Genomic DNA, 19,432 nt, shown 5'->3' with positions numbered 1-19,432 from the left:
TCAATCCAACCTTCCTGATGATGAATGTGTACCAAAGGAAGCAAGTGAGTGTACACTAGCCAAATCAGCAAATGACACAAAAATAAGTGGAAAGGCAGGTTGTGAGCGGGCTACACACAGTTTAGAGAATGATAGAGGTAGGTGAATTAAGTGGTTAAAAGTTGACAAATGGAGTAATCATGTAGGAAAATGGTGAAGTTGTTCATCTTGGAAGGGAGAACAAAATAACAGCTTTAAATGGGGAAAAGCTACAGAAAGCTGCAACACAAAGGGACTTGGGGTTACTTGTACATGAAACACAGAAAGCTAACTCACAGGAGCTGCAGGTAATCAGGAAGGCTAATGCAATGTGGGCCCTCATTTCAAGGAGTTGGAGTATAAAATTAGGGAAGTCTTACTGCAACTGTACAACATGCTTGTGAGACCACATCTAGAGTAATGAGAGCAGTTTTAGTTCCCTTATTTAAGAAAAGATATAATTTTATTGGAGGAAGTTCAGAGATGGTCTACTAGGATGATCCTTCGTATATATGACAAGATTAAACAAGTTGGGACGCTACTCACTGGACATAAGATTAATGAGAGGTAATCTCACTGAAACAGAAGATTCTTAAGGGGCGTGACAGGGTAAATGGTGAGAGGATGTTTCCCTTCAGTCTACGACAAAGACTGAAATGAGGAGGAATTTCTTCTGAGTGTTGACAGTCTTTGGAACTCAGTTAGGACAGAGTTATTGTGTACATCTATGGCTGAGATAGATTCGAGATCTGTAGGGGATACCAAAGGTTCTAGGAAAGGCCAAGAAAGTGGACATGAGGAATGTCAGATGAGCCTGATCCTATTGAATGGTGGAGCAAGCTTGTGGGGGCTGAACAGCCTATTCCTGTTCCTGTTTATGGTCTTATGGGAATGTTCACTTGATGCTAGAATGCCTTCAGTACCTCACTGTAAGTGTTTCTTTTTTATTTGCGTCCACAGGTCACTTCTAACATATGTCCAAATGTGAACAGTTTGCTATTCCAATCACTATTTTTTATTCACTCATGGCACTTGGGTATTGCTGGCTGGCAAGCATTTTTATTCCCTGTTCCAAGTTGCCCTTGAGAAGATGGTGGTGAGCTGCTAAAGTCCACGTGCTGTAGTTAGACCCATAATGCCATTGGGAGGGAACTGCAGGATGTTGACCAGAATGATGAGTGGCTTGGAGGGGAACTTGAAGGCGGTGGTATTTCTATGTATATGCTGCTCTTGTCATTCTGGAAGTGGCTGTGGGTTTGGAAGGTACTGTATAAGGATCTTTGGTGAATTTCCACAATGCATCTTGTAGATAGTACACAATGCTGCTACTGATAGATGGTTTGAATGCTTATGAAGATGGTGCCAATCAAACAGGCTGCTTTGTCCTGGATGGTGTCAAGTTTTTCTTCTCCGGCAACTGGGAAGCATTCCATCACATTCCTAACTTGTGCCCTGTAGATAGTGGACAAGCTTTTGATAGTCAGGTTGTGAGTTACCCACTGCAGTATTCTCAGCTGCTGACCTGCTCTTGCAACCAGTGTATTTATGTGGTGAGTCTAGTTGAGTCTCTAGTCAATGATAATCCCCAGGGATGTTGATAGTAGGGAATTCATCGATGATGAAGCATCTTGGGATTCCCAAGTAAGAGGAAGTACAGAATTTCCAGCTGTATAGTATCAAACATCTCTCCAAACTTGTTACAAGCTAATTAAATGTGGCATTAAATGAGTTACTGAATAAATCAAAAAGAAGTTTCAAACAAAGTATAGTGATGTTTTGGAGCCAAGTATTATCAAAAATGAACAGCAAAGTTGGCTTATTACCCACTTTGTATAAACCCAAAGTGGGTTTCAGTTGTTCACCTTCCTGTACATTATGCCATAAAAATAAACAAACAGTTTCCTCATTCTATTACCTTCTCTCAACAAAACAAATAAATTAATATCACCCACCTCTGCAAGTAACTGTTTGTGACCAGCGTTTGCTTGAAAGGCAATGGACGCGGCCAGTTCCATGAATTTCATATCCTTTTTGGCAAGAAATGTCGCACATTGTTCCTTGTACATTTTTGTAATATCCACCTTGTGGTGTTCTGCAATGGACATAACCATTTTTGATCTTTAGAGGAGCGCACCTGGGAATATCTGTAAACAGCAATAATAATAAATGTACAGCTAACATCTGGTCACAGGCCTCCAGTCCAACAAACAACATGGGGCATAATGAAGCTTTTGGTTTCAAAAGTAAAATATAAATATGAATATGAGACTAATCCTTTATTCAAAATACAAAGGGACCTGGGAGACAACATTTCCACAAAAAGTAGTGTGTGGATGGAATGAGCTGCCAGAAGATGTAGTAGAGGTTGATACCATTATATAACATTTAAAATACATTAAGATATCTTTTAAATGTTGTAATTGTTCCAGCCTCAACCACTTGTTCTGGCAGCTCGTTCCACACACGCACCACACTCTGCATAAAAAAAGTTGTCCCTTAGGTCCCTTTTGAATCTTTCCCCTCTCACCCTAAACTTATGTCCTCTAGTTCTGGACTCCCCCACCCCGAGGAAAACACCTTATCTATTTATCCTACCCATGCCCCCCATGATTTTATAAACCTCTAAGGTGACCCCTCAGCCTCCGATGTTCCAGGGAAAACAGCCCCAGCCTATTCAGGCTCTCCCTATAGCTCAAATTCTCCAACTCTGACAACATCCTCGTAAATCTTTTCTGAACTCTTTCAAGTTTCACAACATCCTTCTGATAGGACGGAGACTGGGTTGAATGCAGTTTTCCAAAAGCGGCTTAACCAATGTTTTGTACAGCCGCAACATGACCTCCCAACTCCTATATACAACGTACTGACCAACAAAGGCAAGCATACCAAATCCATTCTTCACTACCCTATTTACCTGCGACTCTACTTTCAAGGAACTATGAACCTGCACTCCAAGATCTCTTTGTTCAGCAACACTCCCCTGGACCTTACCATTAATTGTATAGATCCTGCCCTAATTAGGCTTTCCAAAATGCAGCACGTCGCATTAACCTATATTAAATTCCATCTGCCACTCCTCAGTCCAGTGACCCATCGAATCAAGGTCCTGTTGTACTCTGAGGTAACCTCCAATTTTGGTGTCATCTATAAACTTACTAACTATACCTTCTATGTTCATATCAAAATCATTTATATAAATGATAAAAAGCAGTGAACCCAGCAACAATTCTTGTGGCATGCTACAAGTCACAGGCCTCCAGTCTGAAAAGCAACCCTCCATCTTCTACCATCGAGCCAGTTCTGAATCCAAATGGCTAGCTCTCCATGTATTGAATATGATCTAACCTTGCTAACCAGTCTACCATGTGGAATCTTGTCAAACACCTTACTGAAGTCCATATATAGGTAGTTTTTCTGTAATACGATGGTTACATGCTTGTGCAACCCTGCATTAGAGAAAAATCGCCCTTTAGAAACAGCATTTGTGCTGCAATCACATTACAGCCAACATACATTTTAAAAGTTCGCACTTTAGAAAGTATCTCCAATTCATCAATTGCATTACAGCAAATCCGTGTTAACAGAACACACACTATAGCAGAATGACTTGTAGATCACATCCACTGCTCTGTCCTCATCAATCCTCTTTGTCACTTCTTCAAAAGACTTACCATACATCCTCAAGTAAATGTTGAATTTTTTTTGACCACCTTTTAAGGTTAAATTTATGGGGTCAACTATTACATGGATACTACTTTTGAGGTACTGAAATTCATGCCTGTCAAAATTCATACCGTCTCATTAGCAGAAGCCCAAGTGATCTCTAAACAAATAAAGAGAAAAAAAACAACAAATTCTGAAAACCCAGAGCGGAACACAATAGCCAGTGGGCGGGAAGACTGGGAGTGGAGCGGAACTAGGGCGGCACGGTGGCACAGTGGTTAGCACTGCTGCCTCACAGCGCCAGAGACCCGGGTTCAATTCCCGACTCAGGCGACTGACTGCGTGGCGTTTGCATATTCTCCCCGTGTCTGCGTGGGTTTCCTCCGGGTGCTCCGGTTTCCTCCAACAGTCCAAAGATGTGCAGGTCAGGTGAATTGGCCATGCTAAATTGCCCGTAGTGTTAGGTAAAGGTGTAAATGTAGGGGAATGGGTGGGTTACGCTTCGGCGGGTCGGTGTGGACTTGTTGGGCCGAAGGGCCTGTTTCCACACTGGAAGTAATCTAATCTAAAAAAAAACTACCTGTAGACTGGAAAGCTGGAGTGGGACATGACGGCCGGCACACTGACTCATAAACATTGATCTGTTGTCTGTGAAGAATTAGGGTCAACCTTTACATGAGATATATGGAAAACTCCAGGTTATTTGGCCAAAAATAGGGGGTCAACTTTTACAGGAGACCAGGCAAAAGTGAGGACTGCAGATGCTGGAGATTAGAGTCCAGAGTGTGGTGCTGGAAAAGCACAGCAGGTCAGGCAGCATCCGAGGGGCAGGAGAATTGACATTTTGAGCATAAATCCTTCATCAGGACTGCCTCATTCCTGATGAAGGGCTTTTACCCGAAACGTCAATTCTCCTGCTCCTTGGATGTTGCCTGACCTGCTGTGCTTTTCCAGCACCATAATCTCAACCTTTACAAGAGACGGCCTATTACTCGAGTATATATGGTAATCAAGTCAGTGAGACACAATTTCCCACACACAAAGCTATGTTGACAGTTCTTAATCAGTCCTTGCCTTTCCAAATACATGTAAATCCTGTCCCTCAGGATTCCCTCCAAAAACTTGCTCACCACCAATGTCAGGCTCACTGATCCATAATTCCCTGGCTTTTGCTGAGCACTTTTCTGAAACAGTGGCACCACATTAGCCAACCTCCATTCTTCTAGCACCTCACCTGTGGCTATCAATGATACAAATGTCTCAGCAAGTGGCCCAGCAATCACTTTCCTAGCTTCTCACAGAGTTCTAGGGGACACCTGATCAGATCCCAGGGATTGATCCACCTTTACGCATTTTAAGACATCCAGCACTCCCTCTTCTGTAACATGGACACTTTTCAAAAGGCCACTATTTATTTCCCCAAGTTCAGAAAGTATTTACAAGGATGTTGCCAGGGTTGGAGGATTTGAGCTATAGGGAGAGGCTGAACAGGCTGGAGCATCGAAGGCTGAGGGGTGACCTTATAGAGGTTTACAAAATTATGAGGGGCATGGAGAGGGTAAATAGGCAAAGTCTTTTCCCTGGGGTCAGGGACTTCAGAACTAGAGGGCATAGGTTTAGGGTGAGAGGGGAAAGATATAAAAGAGGTCTAAGAGGCAACTTTTTCACGCAGAGGGTAGTACGTATATGGAATGAGCTGCCAGAGGAAGTGGTGGAGGCTGGTACAATTGCAACGTTTAAGAGGCAGTTGGATGAGTATATGAATAGGAAGTGTTTGGAGGGATATGGGCCGGGTGCTGGCAGGTGGGACTAGATTGGGTTGGAATGTCTGGTCGGCATGGACGGGTTGGACCGAAGGGTCTGTTTCCATACTGTACATCTCTATGACTCTAAGTTGTCTAGCTTCCATAACCTTCTCCACAGCAAACACTGATGCAAAATACCCATTTAGTATCTCTCCCATCTCCTGCGGTCCCACAAACAGGCAGCCTTGCTGATCTCTAAGAGGGCCTATTCTCTCCCTAGTTACCCCTTTGTCTTTAATGTATTTGTAAAAACTCTTTGGATTCTCCTTAATTCTACTTGCCAAAGCTATCTCAGACCCCCTTTTTGCCTTCCTGACTTCCCTCTTAAGTATACTCCTACTACCTTTATACTCTAAGGATTCACTCGATCCCTGCTGTCTATATCTGAAATATGCTTCCTTCTTTCTCTTGACAAAAACCTCAATTTCTCTAGATGTCCAGCATTCCCTGCACCTACCAGCCTTGCCCTTCACCCTAACAACAACATACTGTCTCTGGATTCTCATTATCTCATTGCTGAAGGCTTCAACTCTTCCAGCCATGCCTTTACTTTTGCATTTCGACCTTCATTCAACGTTTGAAAGCTCTTGCCTAATACCATCAAAACTGGCCTCCCTCCAATTTAGAGCTTTAACTTTTAGATTCAGTATATCCTTTTCCATCATTATTTTAAAACTAATAGAATTATGGTGACAGGAGCAAAGTGCTCTCCCTCTGACACCTAAGTCACTTGCCCTGCCTTATTTGCCAAGAGTAGGTCAAGTTTTGTTCCTTGTCCAATAAGTACATCCAGATACTGAATAAGAAAATTTTCTTGTACACATTTAAATTCCTCTTTATCCATGTCCTTAACACTATGGTAGTTCCATTCTAAGTTAAAATCCCCTTCCATAACCATCCTATTATTCTTACAGATAATTGAGATCTCCTGAGGGTGTGTATAATAGCCTGAGTCTTTGAATTATCAGGGTCTAGATTAGAGTGGTGCTGGAAAAGCACAGCAGGTCAGGAAGCATTCGAGGAGCAGGAACATCGACGTTTCGGGCAAAAGCCCTTCATCATTCCTGATGATGGGCTTTTGCTCGAAACATCGATTTTCCTGCTCCTCGCATGCTGCCTGACCTGTTGTGCTTTTCCAGCACCACTCTAATCTTGACTCTTTGGATTATCAGTCCTATGACATTACTTACCACTATGCCATCATTTCCTATTCACACAGGCTGTCACATGGAGCATATACTGTTTCATTCATTTATGTAAACTAATTATTTTTAATTTAGTTTCAGACCAATGCCAGCAATACATGAGAACCACATTCATTTACATTTCAAAATCAAAATTACTAATGCAGCATGATTACACATATGTAGAACATATTTGAATTTCCTCCAAACAGAAATGTTCTGAAACCAGAACATCAGACTGGAATACTTAAACTTTGGTCTTTGTACAATTTTACATCTGTTAAGGGTTTGACTTATAAAAATTGTTATAATCCATTTTTACACATTCTTAAAAATATGACACGATGAAATAGAAATAATGATTTTTATTCTTGATTAAGATTGTATAAAATCCATATCTCAGAATATATTAGAACCATTTCTGAATCTTTGAATCATGCCAATCAATTATTTTCCATCTGTAAAACAATGTCGTTAGAAGTTCACATCCACCAAATGAGCTTAGAAACAGAGCGATCATAACTCCGTGATAACATCATCAAACCTGTTCTTGTTCAGTAAACCAGCACAGTCTTCTAAAGTTTGAAACCTTTATCCATACCTTTGTTTCCTTCTGATACACCTTTTTCAACACAACTACCCCAAGGAAACAAGAGCAATGGGAGGAAGCACCCTAGCTGGATGGAACTTACAGCCATGACATCATCAGTTTTAAAATGGGAGAAGATATATATGTATTTTTAAGGCAATCTGACGTGTGAAAGAAGATACTTGCTATAAAATGCTGTTATTAGTCGGAAAGAACCTCATCAGTCCAGACCCCCACCAAAATAATTCCGAAACTGAGTTGATACCTTGCGAAAGACATTTATCTAAAATACTGTTAGAACATTTAAATTTGCAAATTCACAAAAACATATGTAAATTTGCCACATGTGTAACACTCAGTCTCACCTAAAAACAATACCACCACCAGATCAAATTTAGTCCTCATTTAATGTCTACACAAATATACTTGCTCCGGGTTCACAGCACGATAGTTGTAGCAGATGTCATGGCTAACCTTGCCCTTTCCAAGCTCAAAGATGACAAAAGCCAAAAGGTGCAGCGCTGGAAAAGCACCGCTGGTCAGGCAGCATCCGAGGAGCAGGAGAGACAACGTTTCGAACATAAGCTCTTCATCAGGAATGTGGGGGGGGTAGGAGCCAAGGGGGCTGAGAGATAAATGGGATAAGATCAGGGGAGGGGAGATGAGAAAAATGTTGAAATCAACATTGATCCCAAGTGGTTAGAGGGTCCCAAAGTGAAAGATGAGGCACTCTTCCTCCAGGCGTTGGGTGGCTAGAATTTGGTGATGGAGGCAGCCCGGGACTTGCATGTCCTTGGCGAAATGGCAGGGGGAGTTGAAGTGTTTGGCCCCAGGGCAGTGGACTTGTTTAGTGCATATGTTCTCTGAAACATTCCGCAAGTCGGTGTCCTGTCTTCCCAGTGTAGAGACCACATTGAGAGCAACAGACACAATAGATGACAAGTGTGGAGGTGCAAGAAAATCTCAGTTTGATTTGGAAGGGTCCTCTAGGGCCTTGGATGGAGGTAAGGGGGGAGGTGCGAGTGCAGGTTTTACATTTCTTGCAGTGGCAAGGGAAGGTACCGGGAGGGGAGGGTGGGTTGGTGAGAGGCGGGGGCATGGACCTAACAATGGAGTTGTGAAGGGAATGTTCTCAGTGGAACGCCCCCACCACCAAATTCTAGCCACTCGATGCCTCATTTTCCACCTTAGGACCCTCCAACCCATGGGATCAGTCGATTTCACCAATTTCCTCATATCCCCTCCCCCCATCTTACCCCAGATCCAACCCTCCAACTCAGCACCGCCTGTCCATCTTCCTTCCCACCTATCCGCTCCACCCTCCTCTCTGACCTATCACCACAACCCCCCACCTTCATCTACTTAAGCTTTCCCAGCTACCTTCCCCCCAGCCCCACACCCCTTCCATTTATCTTTCAGATCCCTTGAGCACTCCCCCAAATGCCTGATGAATAGCTTATGCCTGAAATATCGACTCTCCTGCTCCTCAGATGCTGCTTGACCTGCTGTGCTTTTCCAGCACCACACTTTTTGACTGACTTCCAGCATCTGCAGTCCTCACTTTCTCCTCAATGATGATGAGGAGGCCAATTATTGTCAAAATTGCCTCCTGGGCTGGGAACAGGCACACTCTAGTGTGTATGGCATGGTGTTATTCCAACTGTGAATTTAAAACACTGAGCATCTGTAATCAAGATCCCAAACGCAGGTTATTAACCCGCACCTCCAGCAATTTTGTCACAAAGTTGAGACTAATGGGTGAGACAGGCTTTTCAATTCAAAATGTTAAGATCCTGCAAATTCTAAGCCAATATGATCATGCAGAATTTTAAGAATCACCTTTGGAGGAGATCACCTGTTTTACCCAACTTTGACCATGTCTCTATACCAGTCCTTTCAATTTGCAGAACAAAATAAAAGGGACATAATAACATACTTCATTCACAATACACTGAGCTGCACACATCTACCATGTACACAGTCAACTCAATCAATTGTGTCCATGAGCTGGATATTCTTCATTGTGTTGTTGGTCCTGTAAACGGTGAATCTCATCTCAGTTTTCTCTCCCTTCAAAGAAAACTTCTTTCGTTCAGGAATCACACAGATTTATTGTGATAGCATTTTGATAATTCAATCCTTAAAACAGAATTTTCTCTAGCTGTGAGAAGAAAAACAATCAATGCCTTGCAATCGATATTGCACAAGGATCAGACCAGTGCCTCCAATAGGAGGTAACTCAGAGAGGTTTTATTTTTATATATGATTTGGACAGCAAATTTAAATCTGGCATGAACAAATGAAACTTAGCCAGTAGCATGTGTATCAAATTACCAGCCTAAACTGTAAGAAGCTATAACTGCAGAGGTGTGCATTAACTAACTGCATTCATATCACCAAATTAAGCTTGCTATATTTGCATAATATTTTGGTTATCAGTTATATTTATTTCAGAATGTAATGTCACAGCCAAAATCCACATCCCTCAAGTTCAAAAATCTTAGGAGAAAACTATATTATAAAATACATTCCAGTTTGTACTTTAGCATTAGTTCATGCTTGCATATATAAAGCTGCCAAACAAATTAATCGCTGGTTGAATGGTCATGCTATAATCTAGCACAGCTATCAGATGTTAAAACATTGCTAATTTTCAAATGCAATGTTTCAACAATCATACTGGCAAGTTGTGCACAAAACCATCAGTCTACCTTAACATCCAGTTGTCTAACTGGTAAAGCCCAATTTAACACAAATTATTATGAATTGTTTTAACAGCACAGATACCTTGCATGTTAGTTGATTAACTGTTATTCAGAGTACTTTAAGCCTCTCAGTGCATTGTTTAATATGTTCAAGTATCTAAGTTGCTGAATTACAGTGGTCAGGTCTCAAATGAAACATTTTTTGAGAAAGATGTATTCAATAATTTAACACTGGTGAATATTATTTGTAAATAAGTATTAAATATACTTCTGTGTACCCTTAAATATTTAATATTCTAATATTAATGCTGTCTAATATTTCAGTTTTTCAAGATTCCTTTTAAATTAAAGATTTTAATACTTCCTTATTCTGTGATTATCTATATAAAATGACTTATGTAACTAACAATACCACGAAATGAGATTTAAGATTTATATGTGGAAGATTTATTTTGTGATCATATCTACATTAAATTTACTTGGATTTAAATTATGTTTACTTCTGAGTTACATATTCTAAACCTGCTTAATTACATGAAAGTATGCTGTGTTACTTTGGTCTCAACTAATACGACAGAGGAATCTGCTCCATCAACCCATCTTCTTCATAACATCTCCACACAGGAGAGGACAAGGCAATATTCCTAGTTCTGTGATACTACTGGAATCACAATGTGAGCTGGTGAACAGACCACATTTCTGTTATATTCTTGATGTTAATCCAAATTCAATTTTGGTAATAATCAACTGATGAATAAAGGTACTGTAGGTAAACAATGTTCCTGATGGACATGAATAGGAAGCTCAAGATACAACACCAAACTGAGGCAGAAGTTCTTGTTTGAAGGCAAGGTAAAAGTTCATGATTTCTAGAATATCCTATGTTTCATAATAAACTGATTAGAAATTGAATACTATATTAGATGTTACTAACATGGGAATAAATGGATCCTTCATTATAAAATTAAGAGAAATTTGATGAGAATTTAAGCACTGAGGGCTGCCAAGTCTGCCAGTGCACACTACAACCAGTATGATCGCTGTGAACTGAAAAGGACACAACTCCTTTCAAGTTATTTATTAACATGTGAATAAACCATTCACCTTCATATTTAGCGTAACGTGCTTCATTTGCATAAGCATCTTCATCATCTTCTAATGGGTTGTATCCAGATCCTACAACATAAAATAGAAACTAAAACTGGACAACAAAATTGTGTTTGCAATAATATGTGCAATTACATGCATACATGTAATAAAGAATGTACATTTATACAGCCCTTTTCATCTCATGATATTCCACATTGGAATCAATTCATTGCTCATAAAACAAGGTGTAGTTATTGCAGTAAAACAATGGTGCAGAATTGACCTATGTATTCTCTCCCACCTTTGTGACATATTTCAATTTAATGTTGTAGTCTCGTCATTACATTGCCATTTTTTGAAGGATAACAATATAATTAACTGTAATCAAATGATCAACTTTATATGTATAATTGTAAACTGTTGTTAGTTAATTCAGTAAAATTCAACAAAAGACAACATAGTTCAATATGAAATATTTGAACTGGGCTAAAACTTCAGCCGTCTAAAAACAAATTGTCATATCAGCAATGCAGTGCTTCCAAATACACTCAGGCATGATTAATACCACAGTTTATGCTCCAGGTCCACTTAAGCCATGGTCAGCTGCATCTGAAGTAGTGACACTGATCATTGTCTGAACTGTGGAAAGCATAACACCGTTTGTTACCTGAAATTAACTGAACATTAATAAATTTGCGTTTTCTGAACTCTGGAGATTGCTACCATTTTACGTTATTCCAAAACTGGAAGCACTGATGCAAGATCAATTGTGAATTGAAAGCCTGAGACTGATAAATTGGGCTATGTGGCAATGCCAGATATATGGAACTTGGTCACAGAATAGCTATGAATTCATTGATTGTTGAAGCAAGCTTGAGAGATTGAATAGCTTAACTCTTTTCTCCCCCTGTTCCTAACGTTTATTTTTAAAAGCCACATGCCTACCTGAAGACTGAGAAGCACATGAACTCTGATTTCATCTAGTATTTACTCAGGAGTTCTGAGACTCAGCATTCTTAAAGGAAGAGTTTGATCTAGCAGCAGAATAATATTGGGAATTACATGATGTGGTGCACATTTTGAAAACTCATCATCAGTTTCAAATCATTTCCTGGTCTTATTCCTGTCTAGGTCTTTGCCAGTTCCAGAATTCTCCAAGTTGGCACTGTTCCATTTCTGGTTTTCTGCCTTTTTTCCTCCTTATTCTCTGCCTCCATTTCTCCTTCCTCCTTTAAGACACTCCCTGAAACCTACTTCTTTGTCTAACATTTTGGTCATCTCCCCCATGTTCATTTCAAAGATATATGGCTCAGTGTCAAATTGTGTTTGATGACATTCCTATGGAGCACATCTTTGGATGTTATAAATTGCTGCATAGATACAAGCTGGTGCTACCTTTATAAACCAAAGCCCCATCTAACGAACACAAGCAATGCCTGGAAATTCAATTTGCTCTTCAGACTTATTCAGGAACGATTTCAAAACTAATAAATCTCACTCTTTTGCAATTTGCAGAGGATCAGACTTATAGGAATTAAATAACTTTTATCCAAATTTTTCTTAAGTAAATGACAATTGATTGCTTCGTGTCTGCCAACTGGAAAGCAAGAGTTTCAGTTATACAGCACCTTTCATAACCTCAGACAGTCCCAAAAGCATTTTACAGCCAAGGAAATAACTGAAATGTGTCACTGTTTTTTTGTTTAATACTGCAGCCAATTTCAGGTATAGTTGATCCTACATACAGCAATGAGACAATGATCAGATAACGGTTTTTTTTGATACAAGTGATGTTTGTTGAAGGATAAATACTGGTCAGGACATCAGGACTTCATCAACACAGTGCCAGATGAGAGCTTGATTTTACACCTCAGCTGAAACATGGCTTTTCGAACAGTACAGCCATCCCTCCTTACTGCATTGGAAAATGGATGGAGGATTCAGGAATTTTTAAAAAAGCAAAGTGAAACTAAATCAACAGAAATAAATTATAGCATTCATTTTAACTGTCATTTTATTCTCTTCAGGAAAGAATATTGGCATGCCACAATCAGGAAATCACGCAGCCTCTGTGCCTGTTTAATGTATCCGAATAATTGATGAATTATGGCCATATTTGATTTCTATTGTCACACTTGTCTTGCATACATTATTTGAAAATGCATAAGATGTACAGCTGTACAACCATGCGCAAAGAAAGCACAGTAGGATTATTTCCAAGATTTGCTGACCCCAATAAATCTAGGGGTTGAGAGGCATGTTCCCCTGATCTATGTGGTTACCAACAATAAAGTGACAGATCTTTAAATACAAGCCAAAACTTGCTAATATAAAGTTGAGAAATATAAAACTTAGCATTAACTTACACATTAGTCTCTGAAGAGGCAATTTATCCACTAAGCTTGTTGTAATCATTTATTAATCAATGTATTACAGAGATGTCATTGCACACCTCTGGAGCAGTTGGGACATCAACCCAAGCCTCCTAGCTCAGAGTAGGGGACACTACCACTGTGCCACTACCACTGTGCTTTTTCCCTAAACTCTTGATTCCTTTACTGATTAAAATCTGTCTATCTGACTGGGCAGACAATCAAGGCCACTTGCCAGTTTTGAGGTTTTAGAACTGAATGCAAGATATTATTTGGATGAATATTACGTTAAAAATGGTGCATAATGTTCTGAAATTTCCACAATTGGAGGATGCCAGCAACATGTTTTGAGAGATACTTCTTACACGAGCTCCTGTAATGGGTTCTCAAATGTAGGAGGTTTTAGATGCTACCCTTTAGTTTGTTTATGAAGTTCAAAAGAATAGTAAAAAGTATTTTAGAAGCACAAACTCGCATTTGTGATGAGGCAGTAAAATACAGTATTTTCCTTAGTGAAAATATTGGAAGAAATTCTAAAAAAAAGGTTCAGCAGCAATATCAACCAAGTGCTACATCAATATGAGACTGTCACTATGACACAAATTACACTCAACAGAATATGTAAATGAAAAAAGACTCAGTATCGATACTGCAGTTTTTAAACAGATCCTGGAGAAATCTCCAATTAAAATGGGTGGATAGCAGCAGTCATATAATTATTTTATAAAGAAAACGAGAAAAGTTGAAGAAACTGTTTGACGTATCATAAAAATTGGAATATTTAATGTGCAAAGAAAATAAATGGAAGTCGAATAAATGTGAGGATGCAGTAATCAATGAGATGAGATTTTTATAGAGTGTGGTTAGCTGATGTAAAGCTCTCACTAAAAATATAGGCTTGTCCCCTGTTTATATACAATTATTATTTAATGTACAACAAGGGCGTATTCAAACAGTGGACAAACCATAAGAAAGTGAAGTTATGCAGCAGCAGCCCCTACAGGAAATTACTCCATGCTAACTAGAATACATAAAGTGAATTTTCTCAATATGGTTAAAAGTCTAAGGGCTGGTCTTTGTCATTGGCAGAAGAATATGTTAAGACTGGTGAGTCTTAACAAGAAGAAACACTTGTCTTATATAACAGTGATAATTTATTGCATGATAGCAATAGGAACAAATTAAATTGACGAGTTAGGCATAATAACTTAAGATGATCAAGAGAAGGTCTCTTCTGATCCTATCAAACTCCTGTGTAAGTCTGATCCATTTCCACCTGGAAATTCTATGACATCATCATATTTGATGGAGCTTAGCGCAGCCTCAGCATTAAATCTTTCTGAACCATTATCTTATATAATCGAAGGCCACTGACCAAAATCAGTTATTCATAGAGATGTACAGCATTGAAACAGACCCTTCAGTCCAAACCTGTCCATGCCGACCAGATATCCCCACCCAATCTAGTCCCACCTGCCAGCACACAGCCCATGTCCCTCCAAACCCTTCCTACTCATATACCCATCCAAATGCCTCTTAAATGTTGCAATTGTACCAGCCTCCACCACTTCCTCTGGCAGCTCATTCCATACACGTACCACCCTCTGCGTGAAAACGTTGCCCCTTAGCTCTCTTTTATATCTTTCCCCTCTCACCCCAAACCTATGCCCTCTAGTTCTGGACTCCCCGACTCTAGGAAAAATACTTTGCCTATTTACCCTCTCCATGCCTCTCATAATTTTGTAAACCTCTATAAGGTCACCCCTCAGCCTCCGACGCTCCAGAGAAAATACTCCCAGCTTGTTCAGCCTCTCCCTATAGCTCAAATCCTTCAAGGAGAAAGTGAGGTCTGCAGATGCTGGAGATCAAAGTTGAAACTTTATTGCTGGAACAGCACAGCAGGTCAGGCAGCATCCAGGGAACAGGAGATTCGACGTTTCGGGCACAGGCCCTTCTTCATTCCTGAAGAAGGGCCTGTGCCCGAAACGTCGAATCTCCTGTTCCCTGGATGCTGCCTGACCTGCTGTGCTGTTCCAGCAATAAAGTTTCAACTCAAATCCTTCAACCCTGGCAACATCCTTGTAAATCTTTTCTGAACCCTTTCAAGTTTCACAACAACTTTCCGATAGGAAGGAGACCGGAACTGCATGCATTATTCCAACCTTGGCCTAACCTGTACAGTGGTCCTGTACAGCCGCAACATGACCTCCCAACTCCTGTACTCAATACTCTGACCAATAAAGGAAAGCATACCAAACACCTTCTTCACTATCCTATCTACCTGCGACTCCACTTTCAAGGAGCTATGAACCTGCACTCCAAGGTCTCTTTGTTCAGCAACACTCCCTAGGACCTTACTATTAAGTGTATAAGTCCTGCTAAGATTTGCTTTCCCAAAATGCAGCACCTCGCATTTATCTGAATTAAACGCCATCTGCCACTTCTCAGCCCATTGGCCCATCTGGTCAAGATCCTGTTGTAATCTGAGGTAATCCTCTTCGCTGTCCACTACACCTCCAATTTTGGTGTCATCTGCAAACTTACTAACTGTACCTCTTATGCTCACACCCAAATCATTTATGTAAATGACAAAAAGTAGAGGACCCAGCACCGATCCTTGTGCCACTCCAAACACCACCACCTGTGAGCCCCCAAACCTGATATATTGTTTCCTGCTTCAAAATATTTATACTGGCAACTGCTTTCCCTTCTATGACCAAAATGGTGTAAAAGTTTTTTTACCAATAATTTATTTCAGATATCATTGTTAAAAGGAGTTCTAACCTTGTGGCTGATGAAATGGTCTCCAGGCTTCAATATATGTAATCTACATAAAGGCTTACCAACATTGAATCAGATTTCATACTGGCAACAGCTTCTATTGTTAGCAGTACTGTAGTCCTTTACATCTGGAACTTTGATCCAAATCTAAACTTCAGTTATAATCTACTTATATGTGAAGACAAGAATCTCCAGATCCATTTTGTCTGTAAAGGTATCTAGTTCTGGAGCTCACCACACTCCAAAACTTGAAACTTGTTGAGGAATTGCCATTTGGAATTCTTCCATATTAATCAGGATGCCAGAATATCTAAAACTGGAGACATAAAATTGGACAGCTCGCTTGGCTCCTTTCAGAGAATAAACTGTAACAACCCACTCAGTTGGAAAAGTACACAACAGTTCCCCCAGATAGAGGCACCACAGTTATCACGCAGAGACTTCATGAAGACTTCTGACTAAAAATATTTAAAGGCTTGAATAATTTTATTGTAAATCTTGTAAAGTGAAACATCCAAAGTTGGTTCACAGGAATGATAAGCAATTAAAAATTGAAATGGATCTACAGAAGGAGAAACTGAAACAAAAAGCTGGATCAGAGGTTGGTTGAAAGGAATACTTTAAAGGAGCAGAAAGAGGTGGGTTTGGGGGGGGTGGGAAGAGATGGTAATTACAGATTTTAGGATCAAGATGGCTGAACATGTCAGGACACATAAATGTCTGTATATGTATGCATGCACATGAGAAGACAAGGACGATAATAGTAAAATTGTGCTGCTGCACTATGGCCAAAAATATGGGGATGGCGGTGAATGGGGGAGTATTAGCTAGAATTCTGGTAGCAAAGCGTTTTGATGAGCACAAGTCATTGGACAGAGCAAGGGAGAGACCAACAAGAACAACACTGGAATTATTGTCTACTAGTAAACAAAAGAAATAGATGAGAATATCACAAGCAAATGAGCTATACCCACTCAACTACTCATATTATGAAATAAAGCATTTAGCAATAAGAGGCTTTCAGCATTTGCTCTGATCTCCCACCTCCTTCTCTCACAGGGTCTCTGACATATGTTACACAAACTAAATTCTGGCTGGCTTATAGTAAAAATATTCAAAAGTATCTCCATGAAGACGTGTTATCACTTCTTTTACCACGGGATGCAGCATTGTATGATGGTATTGTCAGATCCGTTCCACTCTACATGAGCTGGTAGAAACTCAGCACAGATTGACACTTGGATTTACAGATTTAAGGTTTACCACAGCTTGATGCTGCTCCACATAAGTCCCAGTTAGAATCAGGGCAACACTTTGCTATTTTCTCTTTTTACCCAGCTGACAAACACAATATTGCTGCATTGCCAGAATGCTCAGGTTTTAGACACTAAAGTGATTAATTTCCAATGAAAATTATGATTCATTTCTAGATGCATCAAATATCTGTCATACAATATTAGCATCAGTAGACAAAAGTGAAAGTTATTAACTCCTGACAATTATTTAGAAGAACCTTTTTTATATGTGTCAGGCCTCTTAAAAGGTACTGTTCCTTGCCACTTTCAGCTTTTAAAACAGCTTTAGCTTCATATCAACAAATGACAAAAATTCTCAAACTAATTGAAACCATTCATGCTGCACATCATTTTCCTCTCCAGAATGTTTAATTCACCATCTACCCGCTTTCAATCTCAGCACCCAATATTCCTGAGAAAAGTCCATGAGCAGGTATTCTTTGGGTCAAGGAATGGGAAATGCAAGAAGTCAGTAACATGCACCTTGTGACAAACCTTATCTATTGAAAGGCAGCTACTGAAGTAGTGAACAGTGAGAGTGCTCCTTGCTAAACAGGTTCCAAACAAGCCAAGACCCCTGTGCAGTCAACGTCTATTGCTGAAGCCTCAGTACAAGCTCCTTTTGTACTTGAAAGACAAACTATGCTGCACAAAACCAAAAAGATGTCTCACGTACAGCCCAAGTGGCGGAATAATCACCCTAAACTCAGCAAATGAGGAGGCAGGTCATTTGCATTTGGTAAATAAGTAAAAATGGGGGCAAAACTACAATTCAGAGGATTTTAAGTGCACTAAAATGTAGGATCACTGCCAGGTGGAAATCACACAGCAGCTTGCTTTTGTTTGGAATTTAGAATAACTGCACCTTCTTCAACATGCAATTATTATAAACCGAAAGTTACTCTTTGTTCCAACAAAGCAAATGAAGTTTGGGCAAGAGCATCTCAACTAACACTTTATAACCTGTTAGACTCAACATTGTTCAAGTCAATGTTAGATCATATACACAGGTTCAATTTTTCCAGAAACCAGGTGCTGAAAATACTTCTGCTGCTACTGTTCACAGCTCCTTCTGAATCATCTTCAGTTACTTTATTTCTCCCCTAACTTGTAAAAATGAAGTTACCATAGTCCTAATGGATTACAGGTCTTCTCTCTCATTACAAAAAGAGTTAACTGATGGTGGGTCTAACCTGAGAATAGAATATCCTTTATTGTCACGTGTACTCCAGTACAGAAGTATAGGAGTACAGCGAAACATTTTCACATGATGGCAGCCTTTAATAACGCCATCTTAGGTATAAGTACCTTGGTGCAAATATCAGACATAAAAGCGAATTAAAAAGGAAAAGCATTACTACAGTGTCTAAAAAATAGGTTAGAAATAAGATAGTTATAACAGAGTTAAAGGATTTACATTATAGTCAGGTAAAGCGTTTCAAATAGCAGCAGCTCAGCAGGTAGTCTGGCCACGGATGCCAGACACAAATGTCTCACCCCTCTTCAGCCTCCAGTCCGCTCCTTGAGGGTTACTATACCTCTGATGAGCAGAGAAGTTGAGAAGGAAAACCCTTCATTATAACCTCAGCCAGCATGGAAATCGATCCGATGCTGTTGGCATTGTTCTCCAACACAAACCACCCACCCAGCCAACTAAGCTAACTAATTCCCCTTTAAAGGGAAAGTGGCCATAATCTTAGAGGACTGTTCTCTCATCAGACAGAGGCAACTGGTAGTGGTTTAAGCTGAGAGTCACCACATTTCAGACGAGGGAAGAGATTGAGAAATAGAGTCCTTCCTGGTAACCTCAGGTGGTGTGGGATTTTAAACCCACACTGTTAGCAGCACTGCATATTGCAATCCAGCTGACCAACCAACTGAGCAAAACAATTACTCTTAGTACCTTGGAGTATTATCATTTTTGCTATTGA

The 19,432-nt window shown here is 40.0% G+C and overlaps 1 protein-coding gene across 1 annotated transcript in view; it reads right to left on the bottom strand.

Annotated features, from left to right (window-relative positions):
• Positions 1-19,432, bottom strand: part of srpx (sushi-repeat containing protein X-linked) — an 88,031-nt gene that overhangs the window by 59,609 nt on the left and 8,990 nt on the right. The window contains exons 2-3 of the mRNA XM_043701580.2: positions 11,069-11,140; positions 1,971-2,162 (exon numbers count right to left, since the gene is read on the bottom strand). Of these exons, the coding sequence (XP_043557515.1) occupies positions 1,971-2,162; positions 11,069-11,140 (264 nt within the window). The remainder of the gene's footprint in view (positions 1-1,970; positions 2,163-11,068; positions 11,141-19,432) is intronic.

The sequence above is a fragment of the Chiloscyllium plagiosum genome, unplaced genomic scaffold (genome assembly GCF_037043375.1).
Source record: "Chiloscyllium plagiosum isolate Xiang-an unplaced genomic scaffold, Cpla_swu_hap1 HiC_scaffold_12, whole genome shotgun sequence".
NCBI classification, from domain to species: Eukaryota; Metazoa; Chordata; class Chondrichthyes; order Orectolobiformes; family Hemiscylliidae; genus Chiloscyllium; species Chiloscyllium plagiosum.
The sequence above is the reverse complement of the archived record's forward strand: the minus strand, read 5'-3'. Positions and strand labels throughout refer to the sequence as shown.